Here is a 16514-nt window from a genome sequence, read left to right as displayed (position 1 = left end):
GTTCATTAGCCAGAACACAACAGTTTAGAGACCATTTTGATTTCAATCAACTGTATGTATTACCAGTATGTCTGGTTTAGTCCAGACACAGGTTAATCTTTTGATTCTTATAGAGAAAGAATGGATAAATGAAACCCAAAGAAGGTATTTTCAATAATAACTTCTTCTAAGCTCTCCTGCTATAGAGTAATATATGAATAGAAGTAATAGTATGAAGCCTGGGCAATGTCACTCAGAATGGGGTGGAATTCAGTTAGGGAATTGGATGACTCAGTGGTACCAGATTCCATTCTCAGGCATTTATAAAAATGGAAATTAATCTCCTGAAATTCAAATTCCTCAGACTACTAGGAAACAGACCTACTTCAGGCTCTGAAGAAATTTTAAAGTGCTGAGAACTTCAAATTGTCTTAAAAGTTGAATGACTTTCCAAATTTTGTGAAGACTTAGTTTTGTTTTGTTTTTTAAACTGCATGATTATAACTATCAATCTTTTAATATAGAATTAGGAAGTTGTTTTCTCTAAAGTTCTTTGATTTTTATTTACTTTACAGATGAAAGAAGCCTGAGAATTATAGATTAAAAAAAAAAAAAAGAAAAGAAAGAAAGAGAGAAAATAAAGAAGAAACAAAGCAGAGAGTAAACAACAACAAAAAATTTTTAGCAAAACTGTAGCTAATCACAGGGCAGCCCTTGCTGCAGTACAGATTATGAGTAGTTCTGACATTTCTATTATGGGTAACTTAATATTAACACATTATGTTGTCCCAGTTCCTGGAAAGAAAGGAATTAAGCTGAATTCACAATAGCCAGTGGGAAATGGTGTTGCTGGGACAATCAGGCTGGGATCTGTCAAGAGACATAAGTTCCTCTTACTGCTACTTACTGCTTCCACACATATAACCATTCCTGTGTGCTTGATGCTGTGCCCACCACCTCTCAGATATTGTGTTAGCTGCTGAGAAATCGGGTGCATAAGAAATACCATCCTCCCTCAATACTATGTAGTCGGATTTAGGAACAAGTGTAACACTTACTTCTTTATTTCTATTCTTATGAGAAACATGAATTAAGTGCCTACCAGGTTTGAAGGGCTAAGGACACAAAACCTTGCACAAGTCCCTGTGTCTCTGTCTTTTAAACACTGACTCAAGAGTTAGTGTTACTTTCTTAGTCACGTCAGACTCTTTGTGACCCTATTGAAGGGCTGTCCAGGCTCCTTTGTCCATGGAATTCTCCAAGCAAAAATACTGGAGAGGGTAACCATTCCCTTCTCCAGGAAATCTTCCCAAACGTGATCTCCTGCATTGCGGGCAGATTGTTTACCATCTGAACCAGCAGAGAAGGGGAAATGTGAAGATGTAGAAACAAAGAATAGTTGTTGGGCCAGGAAACATAACAATTTAGACTATAAATTAGCCACATGGCAGAATAACCAAACTCCTAGTTTCTTGAAAGATACAGATAAAGACCTGACACATATTCCCAAATTGGTTTTATTGGAAGTGGACTCCAGCAGATGAGAACTGCTGATCACAAGAACATAGACCCTAGACTGGTTGAAAACAGAAGGTTGACAATGCTTAAAACTTCACATTGATGCCAACTAATATTGGCATTATTGGCACTAATATTGGAATTATTCATAAGCTGATCACATCCTGGTCCATGAACACACTATAAAACTCCTCACTACCCACTCCAGGGCAGGTCATAGTCTTGAGGACACTAGCCTGCTGTGGCCTCGTTTGCCTGACAAATCAATAAAAACTACCTTTTTTCACTTCACCCAAATCTTTGTTTCCACATTTCTATTTAACACTGGTGAACACAGTTCAGGTTTCAACAACAGATATAAAATCCTGACACTTGGCCAGAAGCTTTTCAGACATGCAGAATATAAATAATTTGAAATGAGAGAGTAGCTATCTGAGAGAAAAGCGAATTAGTGTGAGGATGAAACAGATCAGGACCCTATGGTCCTTGCCCCCATGTCCTCAGCCTGCCTTTTGTCTGTGGAAAAGCTTTAGTCAAAGAAGTTTAATCAGAGAAGTGAGAAAAAAGCAGAAACATAGAAAACCATCAAAGGAGAACAAAAAATAATAGTTTACCCTTTAAACATAGTCAAGGACCTGTAGTGCCTCCTCAAAAGAAAGATAGCGCTAAGTCGTATCCAACCCTCCAACTCTTGCGACACTATGGACTATAGCCTACCAGGCTCCTCTGTCCATGGGATTCTCCAGGTAAGAATGCTGGAGTGGTTTGCCATTTCCTTCTCCATGGGATCTTCCAGACCCAGGAAATGAACTCAGGGCTCCAGCATTGCTGGCAGATTCTTTACCAACTGAGCTATGCAGGAAACCTTCCTCAGAGGCTATAGATAATATTTGGAGCCATATCTGTGAGCTGTCTTAGAGGTGGAAGAAGTTAACAACATAATGACCAGACGTAGTAGCCATGACATGAGCTGCCACGATTCCAAGAACTGACCTCAAAGAAATGGGAACAAACTGACCCTGGAGCTAAAGACTAACTGTTTCCAAAACAATCAAGATGACCCTGGTTAGACCACCAATGACCAATATCAAGATGACTATCAGCGCTGATGGTGCTGTTTCTGCTTGTACTCCCCTTTCTCTGTCTATAAAAGCTCTTGCCCCCAGACAGTCAAGTTTGGGCAAGGGAATTGGTCTTTGGACAAGCATTCACCTTCTCCCCTGGTTGCCTGCCAGCATTCAAAATAAAGCAAACTTTCCTTTCCACCAATCTGGCTTCTTTAATGGATTTTGAGTAGTGAGCAACCAGACCTGGGTCTGGTAATAATTAAGGGTCAGAGGAAGAGAACTAATATTAACTAAATACATATCATGCATCAGACCTTCTATCTGGCCTAGAATTTACACCAAATACAATAGTCAGAAAATAGTCTCAAATTCTGAAAAATGCAGTTCATAAAAAGAGCAGTCTCATAACACAAGCCACATTTGGGTAGGATAAAATGTTTCATGAATTGTTAGGAGAAAAGACTTTATCCCTCAGGTTCTCCTCATATGCAATAAATCCTCATTATGTTAAAAATTCTTTACATATTCAACAGTTTATTTTTGGAAATACATGCTAATTTTTACTCTTTCTCTTCACTTTAGTAATAGTGATAATTACTGTGAAATGTAATAGTAATTATGATGATCACTCATATTCCTTAAACTGGGACTCTATACTGGTGGAGCTTCCTGGTGACTCAGGAGCTGGTGGCTCCTGCAATGCAGGAGACCTAGGTTTGATCCCTGGGTCAGGAACATCCCCTGAAGAAGGGGATGGCTACCCACTCTGATATTCTTGCCTGGAGAATCCCATGGACAGAGGAGCCTGGAAGGCTACCATCCATGAGGTCACAAAGAGTTGGACACAACTGAATGACTAAGTATGCATGCATATGCTGGTAGAATTGCTATGATTTAATTTAGAATTCTTACAAATATTGTCAAAACATCTATGTATTTGTCTATATATGTATAAAAGAAATAAAGGGACTTAGAAATATCCTCAAGCAATACTTTTCAGTGTTTATTATAAAATATAGAAATAACAAAAAAATGTTGCTTTACATGTGTTAACCTTATTTGCATAATCTTCCAATAATTATTAGCTCTGACTTCAGCTATGTAGTCATCATTCTGACCCTAAAAAGATATGTTCTGTCAGCATATCAATTATACATACAAACACAGAACCACACATGGTGTTTACTGCATCCAGACAAAGTTAAACTCTTAACTCTGGTAACTATTTTATAACTTACTTGCTATAGGGAAAAAATACTCCAAATGATATATTATTAACCATAGTAGTGTTACATATAGGAATTTTGACTCAAATAATTGTATAAATAGTGCACTTTAAAAAATAAGCAAAGTTGATAATACGTATATTAACTATACTAAACTATATTAAGTATATTAAACACAATAATAGGGAATAGGATAGCTAGATAAATAAAAGTAAATGCTACATATTAAATGATTTACTAGTAAAAATTTATCAGCAACTTGAAGATAGCAAAAGGATATTTATTAAACATAACACTCAATGTCAATTAAATAAAATTTGTTCTCATCAAATAAGGATGAAAACATTACATATTTTTAGGTATCTCAGCAGGCGGGACCGTTTTGTTTCTATGCTGATTTCTTCAGTCTCTGAGCTCTTCCAGTGTTTGCAGTCAGACCTAAAGATTATTTCTTTATGCAAATGCTTTTCAAATATGCTGAATTTTCATTGAGTTCGACTTATTTTCCATGAAAACAGTTAATAAATGTGAAGCACATTATAATCACTTTATTGCTGAGGGACATAATCAGCATCCTGAAAACAATAAACAATTGCTTGACAAATATATTAAACTCTTTTAAACATATTCATGGATGCCCAAAGAACAGTTTCTACATAAAAACTTGACTGTGAGCCACAACTGTTATTTATGAATTTCCCTTTTTATTTTTGCGAGTTGATTTTGTACTGTTTCAGAATTCTTAAATCCAACTTTTAGACAAGATAATTTTCACTTTAATTCAAGGGGAACAAATATACACAAAGATCAAATAATGGCTCATATAAAATATGTGATGCAGTCTCCCCTCAACCAAATTCCCTTGAAAAAGATAATACAATATTAGCTTTGTTAAGATTCACTAATATTGCTAAGCAATATTTTACATTTTTTCAATAAATCAGTAAAATATTGATTAGTTTTAGAAATTGTAAATATCCAAAGTCTCCCACTTAAAACATTTAAACCACTTCTGTGATACTCTAAAGTGATATCGTTAGAAGTATTTACTTTTTTACTTCTTGTGAATACACTGAGAGACTGAATGAGTAAACATGTTTTCGCAAAGTGCAGACCTTAAATATTTCATTTCAACTTACTATACATCCTGATACAATGTTATATTTGTTTCTCTATGGGTAAAATGATACAAGAATGTTATTATAATAAGTTGAATGGATTTTGCTGAGAGTGGTTCTCTTCTCTGAAATGAACTCAACCAAGTTCAAATTTTAGCATCTTGCAAAAACCTAACCAGAAGAACTTAAAGACAATTTGCAAAAAATATTAAATGTAAAACTGATTTAAAAATGCAACCATACCTTTATAAATTCAATTCTCCACTATATATAAAAGGGACTAGAATACAGAAAATTCATCACTAATGTTGATAAGCAAAAGTTCATTAAGCAGATGAAACAAAGTTAATCAGAGTGCAATTATGTGTGTATTTGTTGTATAACATAATTTTTCTTTTGGTGCTTCCCCATGACTTTCTATCAAAATTAGAGAGAAATCTAAAAGATGATGCTCATCAGATCGCTCACCTTATGTGGTTGATGAGGAGTGTGGTGGTGGGAATGAAGAAATCGTCCACCCTGTCAAACTGCTTCCCCACAGGCTGGGTGTGGATGGTGTGGTGTGGTACATTCCCACTGGCCAGGGTTATCACCTAAACAGAACATTGTGTTTAGATCCTGGCCAAGCATGTCCTTAATAGGATCAGAGATGAAATAAACCTTTGGCATTTGTTTGCATAGACTCTTTATTTTAAACCTTAATATTAGTGTATTATTAAGCAAATTGGAATTCTGTTTGCTTATTTCAATGTAGAAACTTCTGTTTCTAAAAAGGAAAAAATGGAAAACGTTTTTATTGAACAATTTCTGCTTAAAATATAAAATAAATTTGCACATTGATAACGTCTATATTATAAAAATGTTACTGCTTTAATAAGAAATATAAAAACAAGCATACATGTGATGAAAATAATTAAACTTGTTTCTTTTTCTTTGTTCCTCCCTTTTCCTTCCTTCCTTCATAGCTTTATTGGGGAGTAAATGATATATAAAAAACTCCCCTCCTATAGAACATAGTTGGAAACATAGGACAGAAAACTCCAAAATATATCATTTGAAATATTTTTGCTGTTAGAAATCTTAGGTTGCATTATATTTTATTTTTTCCGTTAATAAATTGAAAATAATAGATTTAAGCAACTTTAATCAAAGAGATTTTTTTCAAATATTCACCATTAATTGATTTTAAAACTTTCATATTTCTTTAAAGAAAAGATCACTACATTTAAGCTCTTTTATCCCATTTTGCACCAAATTCTTTGTTTTCCTTCTGATTTCTCATACCTCCACATTTGTCCTATTGTCTCTTCTTCACAGCCATTGTTTTGTATGAGCCTTTTAATGTATGTACTTTCTTGCCTTTATTTTACTTCTTTTAAACCCTTTCTACATGTGGTTACCAAATTAAACATCCTAAACTATTGGCTGCCTAATAGACTTTTCTCCCTCAAAACTGAGTGTCTTCCTTTGGTTTTTAAGACAGAAGTAAATATCATTTTTACTTTTAGTTTTTTCCCCCGAAAGGTTAATTTTTCTTCATTGCAATGATTATACTTTCATTGAGTTCCATTGGAAATTGCCAAGTTCAAGAAAGTAGATTAATTATTATAACAGTCAAGATAGGTTCAGTCATGTTACAATCAAAAACCAAAACAGAACAGAAACAAATCCTTACTTCTTTACTGCTTCTTTATTTTTTAAAAATAAACATTTTGTTTTATACCTGTTACTTTCCCAGAGGTCTTTGGCAGGATATCTATTGCTTTTAGTATTTTTATTCTGTTTTCCATGAAGAAGGAATAGCCAACTACCTTGCATATTTCTATTCATGGCAGACTTATTTTGCGAGAACTAATCATATGGCTCCACCCAACCGAAAGGATACCCTTCTCCCCTGCCATGTGCCCAGGAAGAGAGAACCAATGTACGTGGTTAAACTTTAAAGACATTGTACCTATTTTATTCATGGTTATCTTATTAATGTGTATCAGTGAGAAAATCCTCACTGGACTTCAGCCACTTATAATAATGTGTACAAGACTATAATAAAACTCAACAAGGTTATAACAAAGGAACTCTCCAAATTGTTTTCCATTAGGCTGTACAGAGGTATATATTTCTCATTATGCATGTAGATGCATTTGAAATTAATAATGGTACTGACTGACAACAGCAGTAATAATATGAGAGCTTGCTATGTGTTAATATGTATTTTAAGTAGTTTACAGGCATCACAGAATTTAATACTCAAACAATACTATAATGTGTGTATTGCATCTCACATCATTCACACTCCTGAAGGTCGATTAACTGAACCTCTCTTCTGCACTTGTCATTGTCTTAGACTGTAAAATATGCAAAGCCACACCCCCAGTTCCCTTCAGTCTGGACTATTTCCCCTGATGGGTCTAGGCCCTTCTTGCTCCTGGAATTGAGCTGGAAGTGGTGATTTGCCAGGTTCGGGACTGAGTCTACTGACTGCAAGGACACAGACTGATCTGGGATGCACTTTGATCAATAGGTGCAATCTTGCAAAAATCCTGGCTCATTTCTAAGAATGTGCTGCTGCCTGCCTCTCTGTGTGCGATGCCTGCAGAAAACAGAGATACCACTTCCCACTGTTGCCTCATCTGACTGGGCTTATGTCCAGACCAGTAGAAGAATGCAAGGACTTTATTCCAAGTTGTTCACTGGAGATATTTACTTGTCAAATTGTTGTGTATTTGTAGTATAGACACTGCATTTACGTCGTAAAACGGAAGATGACTGATACATGAATTTTAGAATTTTATGGAATTTAAGTTTTCATAAGATATAAATGCCCATTGAAAAGAAAAAACATCACTATGATAAATCTTTAAGACTTTGTCTTTAGAACAGTAGATGGAAAATCATTGTCTTAAATACTTAAAATTATGACAGTTTATGGGTTTATATTAATCAATTATAAATATCACATAAAATAATAAATATTGCTTTCAGACTGGACAAAGACATACAGATTTAGTTATATTTTCAACATGAAAACACAGAGAAGGGCTTTCAGATCCTTGATAAAATGTTGTGCATGTTCAAGTTTAAGAGGGCAACATTATAAGATACAAATATTAGAACAAAAAAGTACTTCCTAGCCTCATAACCTAGCAGTCTCTAGATGTAAGACTTTCACCATCATGGCACAGGGACACTAGCGAAACTGAGAGCTTGACCATGGTGTTCGGTTTCAATTCATTTTTTCCAAAGGAAAATCAGTTCTCTTTTTCAAATAAATCTTAGATCCCATTATTTTGGAAGACATTTCATGATAATCTTATTGGGAGACAATTATCCATACATATTTTGACATTTCTGCTAAGTCAGGTCTTTCTGAGCAAAAAAGTTTGCTTAAAAGATGATGGCATAGCAAAAATGCGTTTGAAAGTTGGAGATGGAGTATTGCTCCTGAGAGATTTAGGGACTTAATTCCTCTGAACCAATTACTACATCGCCAGGATACTGACATACTCCTCTACTCCAGGAGAAGATTTGAATATATTTCAGAGTAACAATCTCTATTTCTCACATGAGATGGTGGACTGAGGTGCTAGCCACCTAAAATAACCTAGAGGCTCATGATTTGAGTCAGTAGGACTGTGCTAGTTATTCAGGGTGACTCTAAACTCTCACCGCATCACCCCGTGGGGATAGGGGCTGCAGAATAAATGCTAACAGGTTCCAAGGGTAAGAGACAGTCTGTTCTCTGATTCAGAGACCCTGTTATTCCTGCCAATGTATCTATATATCTGTTTATCTATCTATCACCAACTTATCTATCACCTATTTATATATCACCTATCTGTCTTATACATACATAAATGCACAAACACACACATTCTTCATGTAAATAAATTTTATTGTATGTCATATTTTGAGTGATTCTCAAATACTACATTTTATATTATATTTTTAGATGTGAGACTAACCTTTCACTTCTACCCAGCAAATATTTTAAAAATTTACTAAATCTTATTAGCATATTTTTACTAGACATTCAGGGGGAAATAACCCATTTTTAGATGGTTATATAATGTATGGGATGATTCTTAACATTCCTACAAAAGTCATTGTCAAAATGTGTATGTATATGTATATATACATCTGTCAATTTCAAATCATAAGCAAATTCTACAAAAATGACAGTAAGTATTCCCCAGTTAGAGGTGAACCAGCAGTCAGATAGTGAAATCCTGTGTGTTTGGAGAAAACTGAAGACCTGCTTTGAGACTCTGTCTAACTCTCCCGGGCTCTACTTCACAAGCTACACTCCCCACATCCCTTTCTAGAGAGATGAAAACAAGATAATTCGAGGGAAGCTGGAAATTGCCAAACAATCCATGATAATCACCCCACCCTCCATGCAGTGGCTTCAGCTTTGTCATTATATATTTGTATATTCCTTTGGCATATAAATCTAATGTTTGGAATATCTAAATTAAAATATTTCCTAACCAAAAATGTATTTTTGTATAAACATTTTTTTTTCCTTTCTGTGAAGATCTAGATGCAAGAACATCATTGTTAAATGGTTAAATGCCCAATTAGATACTGAAAGTTTTAAAGATCATCATTTTCTCAGACACACCGAAAGGGACTTACCTGTAGTGTTGGAGAAGTCTTTTCCATTGTACCCCAGCTGAGCACCCAGACCTGGTCATGAGATTTGTCATAGTGTAATTTAACTGGGACGGGATCTGTGCTTACTGCCTGTAACAGATAGGGGTTGAAAAAGATTTCAGACCCAAATATTAGTTTAAAACTTGGCCGGAAATTATGTAAAAATTCAAGAGCTTAGATGTATTATAAATTAGCATTTATAATAAATGTATGTTGCCCATAGATGGACCTAGAGATTATCATACTGAGTGAAGTAAGTCAGACAGAGAAGAAGAAATATCACATGACATCCCTTATTTGCAAACTCTAAAAAGAAATGATACAAATGAATTTATTTATAAAACAGAAACAGACCCACAGACTTACAGAATAAATTTATGGTTGTATGGGGGTAGGGATAGTTAGGGAGTTTAGGATCAAATTTACATGCAGCTGTATTTTAAATGGATGAAAAACAAGGTCCTACTATATAGTCCAGGAAACTGCTCAATGTTATGTGGCAGTTTTGATGGGAGGGGAGTTTGGGGGAGAATGGATAGATGCATATGTATGGCTGAGTCCCTTTGCTGTCCATCTGAAGCTATTACAACACTATTAATTGGCTATACTCCAATATAAAATTAAAAGTTTAAAATTGCATGTTGCTAATTAATTTTCTAAATCCTATTTTGATTAATTCAGAAATATGATACCTTACTCTAATATGTTTTTACATGATTTTATATAGTTTTATATTCATTCATTACCTATGTAAATTGTGTTTAACAGAGAAGCTATTTAGGAACTCAAGGTATAAATGATTAATATGTGCATTTTAATCAGCTGTTGAGTACAGGTAAGAACTATATTTATACTATTAGATTTTTCTATCCCGAAGCTAGTTATGGGATTTGACTGTTTATAATGCTAAAACACAAACAATCTAATATATAGTTGCAACTATAATGACAAATTACCTAATTTAGCTTCTTTAATGAGAAATCTAAAATCACAGGAAAAAGAGAAGCAGCTTTTTGTACTATACTTGATATGATAAATGCATTTTTCTGCTAATATTTATACCTAGCATTTACGGAAAATACAACTTCCAAACATAAATTGCTGCCAAGAAGTTATTTCACTCACCTTAATTCCAAGCTATTGATATTATAAGCTAACACTCCATTTCAGTAATTTCCTATAATAGTTACATATTTTCTAACATAATACATAAAACAAATTATATTCAATACAACAACGCTTATCTGATATTAAAAGCATTTTTTCCCCAGAGCTCTATTGAATGACCTTAGAGAATTTCCCAAGTTAATTCATGATGTAATCCTCTTCTCAATGGGCTAAAAGTAAACTATAATCGTTGAGTATATAGAGATTCATATTTTAACTATCACAACAGCAACTTGGTTTTACTGAAGCATTTCTTTTCTAAAATGTTGGCCTGTATTTTAGCTATTTAAAATTCTCAATACATTGCATTTGAAGTAATTATTGGATTGCTGAAAAGACCTGTTTAAACATTTCTGTGTTAGTGTCTTCAACCCTTTTTTTCTAGCTAACAAAGCCATTAAAATACTTTGGTTTCAGGTGGGCAACGATGTTGTCAGGGAAGGTAGTCCACTTGGAGAGCAGCAGAGATTCAAGTCAATGACCAAGCTTATTCCCCTTCGAGAAGTGTGAAATTTCCTAGCCTTCCTAGAGATGAGGGGTGGTCACATGGCATATCTTAGTTAAGATGATGAATGATTTCTGAAAATAAAGCATTTTCATGGAAAGAGACAATAGCAGGAGGAGACTTCCATGCATCACACTTTTTTTTTCTTCCTGCTTTGAATGTTGTCATTTGAGAATATTAATCCTCAACTTCTAAAGACTTCACACTCCATTTTATGCTAGTATAGCTCAGCAGGTAAAGAATCGATCTGCAATGCAGGAGACACAGACAGCACAATTTTGATCCCTGGGTTGGGAAGATCCTTTGGGGAGGAAATGGCAACCCACTCCAGTATTCTTGCCTGGGAAATCACATAGCCAGAGGAGCCTGGTGGGCTACAGTCCACAAAGCCGCAAAGAGTTGGACATGACTGAGCAACTAAGCACACAGGCAAGATTCCTTTGATTTTTCATATTTTCCCTTTATATGTTAAACTTGATCTATGTACAATTAATAGTCAGACTAGTTTACATGTAACTTAAATTGGAATAATATTTAGGCTTTTACCAACTGAGCTGTGAGGGAGGCCTGAAATAGTTCAACGGGCAACAATACCACGATGAGAAAGACGTCACTGTTATTCAATTCTTAAGAGACAGTTATAAAAATAGCAAAGATCATTAGCTAGCTTTTATGTAGTAGGAAACAATCTGAATAAAAATTTTTAGTTTGCCAGCTCTTGTAAGTTTCTTTTCTTCTCACCTGGCCATTCACAAATATTATCTTTAAAGGGTATACTGGGCTTCTCTGGTGGCTCAGTGGTAAAGAATATGCCTGCCAATGCAGGCGATACGGATTCAATCCCTGGTTCAGGAAGATCCCCTGGACAGAGGAGCGTGGCAGGCTACAGTCCATAGGAACTCAAGGAGTCGGACATGACTTAGAGACGAAACAACAACAAAGTGTATAATAGCACAGTCCATAGTTAATATCCATATTGACATACAGTCCATAGTTAACTAGTTTTGTTAATATCCTCATGAAATGCATAAGAAAACTGAGACATTTGTTTCGCCAGTAGTCATCCAGCAAGTGATCAGCAGGCCTGGTATTTGGGTCTGTGTTCTTTCCCTAAGTGGGGACCTCCCTACCTATGAAAGAGCAGCCCCTCTTGCTGAGAAGCTTCATTCCTGACAATGTCTGGATTGCATAGGTTGCCTTCCTATTTATGCTTCATGGACAGGAAATATTCTTTTTTATGTTTTTATTTTTTGGAAGCTGAGGAGAAACCCACGGGGCCCAAGTATATGCAGTAGCATTTGTATAAGCAGTATAATCCCAGGGGAAGAGCATCAAGAAGCAGTGTACACCATGTTTGCCTGCGTGCCAAGTCGCTTCGGTCCTGGACTACTCTCTGAGACCCTAGGGACTCTAGACACCAAGCTCCTGTGTCTGGGATTCTCCAGACAAGAGTACTAGAGGGAGTTGCCATGCCCTGCTCCAGAGGATCTTCCCAACCCAGGGACCGGATCCACGTCTTTTATGTCTCCTGCATTGATAGGCAGATGCTTTACCATTAGTCCCACCTGGGAAGCCCTATACACCATGGTTATGAATGTGTATTCTGAAACTGACTTCAAATTTTAGTGTCTTCATTTAAACTGAAATAACAATAATGAAAATAACACTTTGGGAAGTCACTAAACTTACTGTGGTTCAGTTTCCTCTATAATAAGATGGAGACAATAATAACACCTACTTCAAAGGGTTCCTGTAAATATTACGGAAGGTGGTAAGTACAAAGTGCCCAGGTAAGTCTGGTGAGTGTTAAACATTATAAAGATACCACTGCTACTACTATTAGAAAAAACTAACTGTACTAAAGTACATGGCAGCATCACAGTGTTTTAGAGGTGTAATGCCTTTATTTAGCCAATGAATTTGATAATTCCGTAATAATCTAATAATTAATAATCACAGTCTTAGTCCTGGAAGAGTTTATAGGTGATAGGGTGGAAGGACTTAAAATAACTATACTTGGGCCCCTAGTTAATAAAAATACAGGACAATTGCCATGGAAGGTCACAGGAAGATGTAAGAACAGGATGAGGGAGAAGAGGAGGTGATGCTGTCACTGAGCCTTAAACTGTGAACATTTTCTTTTATAAACGGCAAGCAGAGACTATTTTTAAAAGTTAACTTATGAGAATATGTTCTAGGAGGTGTCAGAAGTTGTTCATGATTAATCTCCTTCATATAAGATCAATGTTTTTGAAGGAAGAAAATATAAATTTTCAAAGCAACTTCAGAATTTGAAAGATGTTTATTCAATGCCCTCCAAAATGTGTAAACAATTTTTGGTTTCAACCAGAACTAAAAAAAAGACATTCAGATAAAAATGAAAAGTAATTCTGACATACTATGTTTGGAAGGTGTTTAACTCCTAGGAAAAATCTATTTACAATTTTCAGGTGTTCAGATATAACCCATTTTACAGAGGAAACATTGACATGGTTTTCAGCAATGAAATCATACAACCATGACAAAAATATTTCCAAACAACTGCATTCAGGATAATCTTATCATAACCCAATTTTCTGTCAAAAAACTGATATTTTCCTATTTATATGACCAACTTTTGAAAGGGTAAATTACCGGTATTGGATTTTACGAATTATTTGCTAGTCCTCTTTGTAAATTACTTAAACCATCTGTCAGTTTAGATCATTAGCTTTTGTAAAAGAATAGCTCTATATTTGACACTTTAAAATTCTTGCCACAATTAAGCCTGTAAGCCTTTGTGTTGTAAAGCAGTTCATTTTTTTCACAGTTTTAAAGAAAATTGTACACATTCTATTATACTTGACTGTCCTCGTTCTCCCCTACTTCCTGTCACCAGGACCTGGCTGGATCTGCCTTCCAAAGACTGAATCTTTGCAGCTCCTGCCCTGCTCTGAGTGCACAGGGAACCTTTACCATCTTCAACCTCACCTCAGGATTTCCACCTTTTAATTTTCTGCTTGTCACAATCTGGATAGGTTTATCGCAGTGACCTGTTTTTTTTGCTGCTGCTTTTTGTTTGTTCATTTTTGGTGAGTATAATTAGATGGATCACGGCACCAGTTTGGCCAAAACACTGCAATGTCATCTCATTTCCCTCAGAGTAAAAGCCAGACATCCTTATAATGACTTGTCACTCCCGGTCTTCTTTCTCAGACCCCTCATTTCCCACACTGCCCCTCATTCCTGCCTATGTCTCTGATCTAGATGTTCCGACCACTTTGCTCTTCATCCAGCATGTCAGTCAGTCATCAGTTCAATTGAGTTCAGTCGCTCAGTCGTGTCTGACTCTGCAACCCCATGAATAGCAGCATGCCAGGCCTCACTGTCCATCACCAACTCCCGTAGTTCACTTGAACTCATTTCCATCGAGTCAATGATGCCATCCAGCCATCTCATCCTCTGTCGTCCCCTTGTCCTGCTGCCCTCAATCCCTCCCAGCATCAAAGTCTTTTCCAATGAGTCAACTCTTCGCATGAGGTGGCCAAAGTACTGGAGTTTCAGCTTTAGCATCATTCCTTCCAAAGAAATCCCAGGGCTGATCTCCTTCAGAATGGACTGGATGAATCTCCTTGCAGTCCAAGGGACTCTCAAGAATCTTCTCCAACACCACAGTTCAAAAGCATCAATTCTTCAGTGCTCAGCCTTCTTCACAGTTGAACACTCACATCCATACATGACCACAGGAAAAACCATAGCCTTGTCTATACTGACCTTAGTCAGTAAAGTAATGTCTCTGCTTTTGAATATGCTGTCTAGGCTGGCCATAACTTTCCTTCCAAGGAGTAAGCGTCTTTTAATTTCATGGCTGCAGTCACCATCTGCAGTGATTTTGGAGCCCAAAAAAATAAAGTCTGACACTGTTTCCATTGTTTCCCCATCTATTTCCCATGAAGTGATGGGACCGGATGCCATGATCTTCGTTTTCTGAATGTTGAGCTTTAAGCCAACTTTTTCACTCTCCTCTTTCACTTTCATCAACAGGCTTTTTAGTTCCTCTTCTCTTTCTGCCATAAGGGTGGTGTCATCTGCATATCTGAGGTTATTGATATTTCTCCCAGCAATCTTGATTCCAGCTTGTGTTTCTTCCAGTCCAGCGTTTCTCATGATGTACTCTGCATATTCCCCCAGAACCAGTCTTTCCCATATAACCAAGTGTCTGCTTCCTGTACACCTTGTTTGAGAACTCACCTTGTAGGTGAGGCCAACCATGGGCACCCTGCCCTCTGTTCTTAACTTTCCCAATCCCATCTACCTTGTTCTGCTGCTTTACCTTTTCCAATAACACTGACCACTTCCCATATTGTAGAATTTACATATAATCTTCTTTTGTCTGTCTCCATTCACTGGAGTCTAGGCTCCAGGAAGGCAGGCCTTTTTGGTTTGTTTAGCTATGTGATATCACCTTTTGCACTTAGAATAATACCTTGTAAATAGTAGTATTCAATATATAATTAATGTACCTCTATATCTACTTTTCAAGAGACAGGTAAGGTGGTCTGGTATTGCCATCTCTTGAAGAATTTTCCACAATCTGTTGTGATCCACACAAAGGCTTTAGCATAGTCAATGAAGCAGATTTTTTCTGGATTTCTTTTGCTTTTTCTATGATCCAATGGGTATTGGCAATTTTATCTCTGATTCCTCTGCTTTTTTTATCCAGCTTGAATACCTGGAATTTCTCAGTTCACATAGTTTTGAGCCTAGCTTGGAGAATTTCGAGCATTACTTTGCTAGCATATGTAACGAGTGCAATTGGGCAGTAGTTGCACATTATTTGGCATTGCCTTTCTCTGCGATTCGGATGAAGGCTGACCCTTACAGGTTCTGTGCCCACTGCTGAGTTTTCCATATTTGCTGGCATATTGAGGGCTGCACTTTCACAGCATTATCTTTTAGGATTTAAAAATAGCTCAGCTGGAATTCTATCACCTCCACTAGCTTTGTTCATAGTGATGCTTCCTAAGCCCCATTGGACTTCATGATCCAGAATGTCTGGCTCTGGCTGATTGATCACACCATCATGGTTATCTGGATCATTAAGATCTGTTTTGTATAGTTCTTCTGTGTATTCTTGCCGCCTCTTCCTAATATCTTCTGCTTCTGTTAGGTCCATACTGTTTCTGTCCTATATTGTCCCCATCTCTTCATGAAATTTTCCCTTGGTGTCTCTAATTTTCTTGAAGAGATCTCTAGCCTTTCCCATTCTATTGTTTTCCTATATTTTTTTGCATTGATCACT

The 16514-nt window shown here is 36.3% G+C and overlaps 1 protein-coding gene across 1 annotated transcript in view; it reads right to left on the bottom strand.

The window, feature by feature from the left end:
• FSTL5 (follistatin like 5) overlaps nucleotides 1-16514 on the bottom strand; it is an 858755-nt gene that overhangs the window by 62503 nt on the left and 779738 nt on the right. The window contains exons 13-14 of the mRNA XM_052654835.1: nucleotides 9544-9651; nucleotides 5377-5501 (exon numbers count right to left, since the gene is read on the bottom strand). Of these exons, the coding sequence (XP_052510795.1) occupies nucleotides 5377-5501; nucleotides 9544-9651 (233 nt within the window). The remainder of the gene's footprint in view (nucleotides 1-5376; nucleotides 5502-9543; nucleotides 9652-16514) is intronic.

Source organism: Budorcas taxicolor, chromosome 17 (genome assembly GCF_023091745.1).
Source record: "Budorcas taxicolor isolate Tak-1 chromosome 17, Takin1.1, whole genome shotgun sequence".
Lineage (NCBI taxonomy): Eukaryota > Metazoa > Chordata > Mammalia > Artiodactyla > Bovidae > Budorcas > Budorcas taxicolor.
Note: the sequence above shows the minus strand (reverse complement) of the source record. Positions and strands in the feature narration are given on the sequence as shown.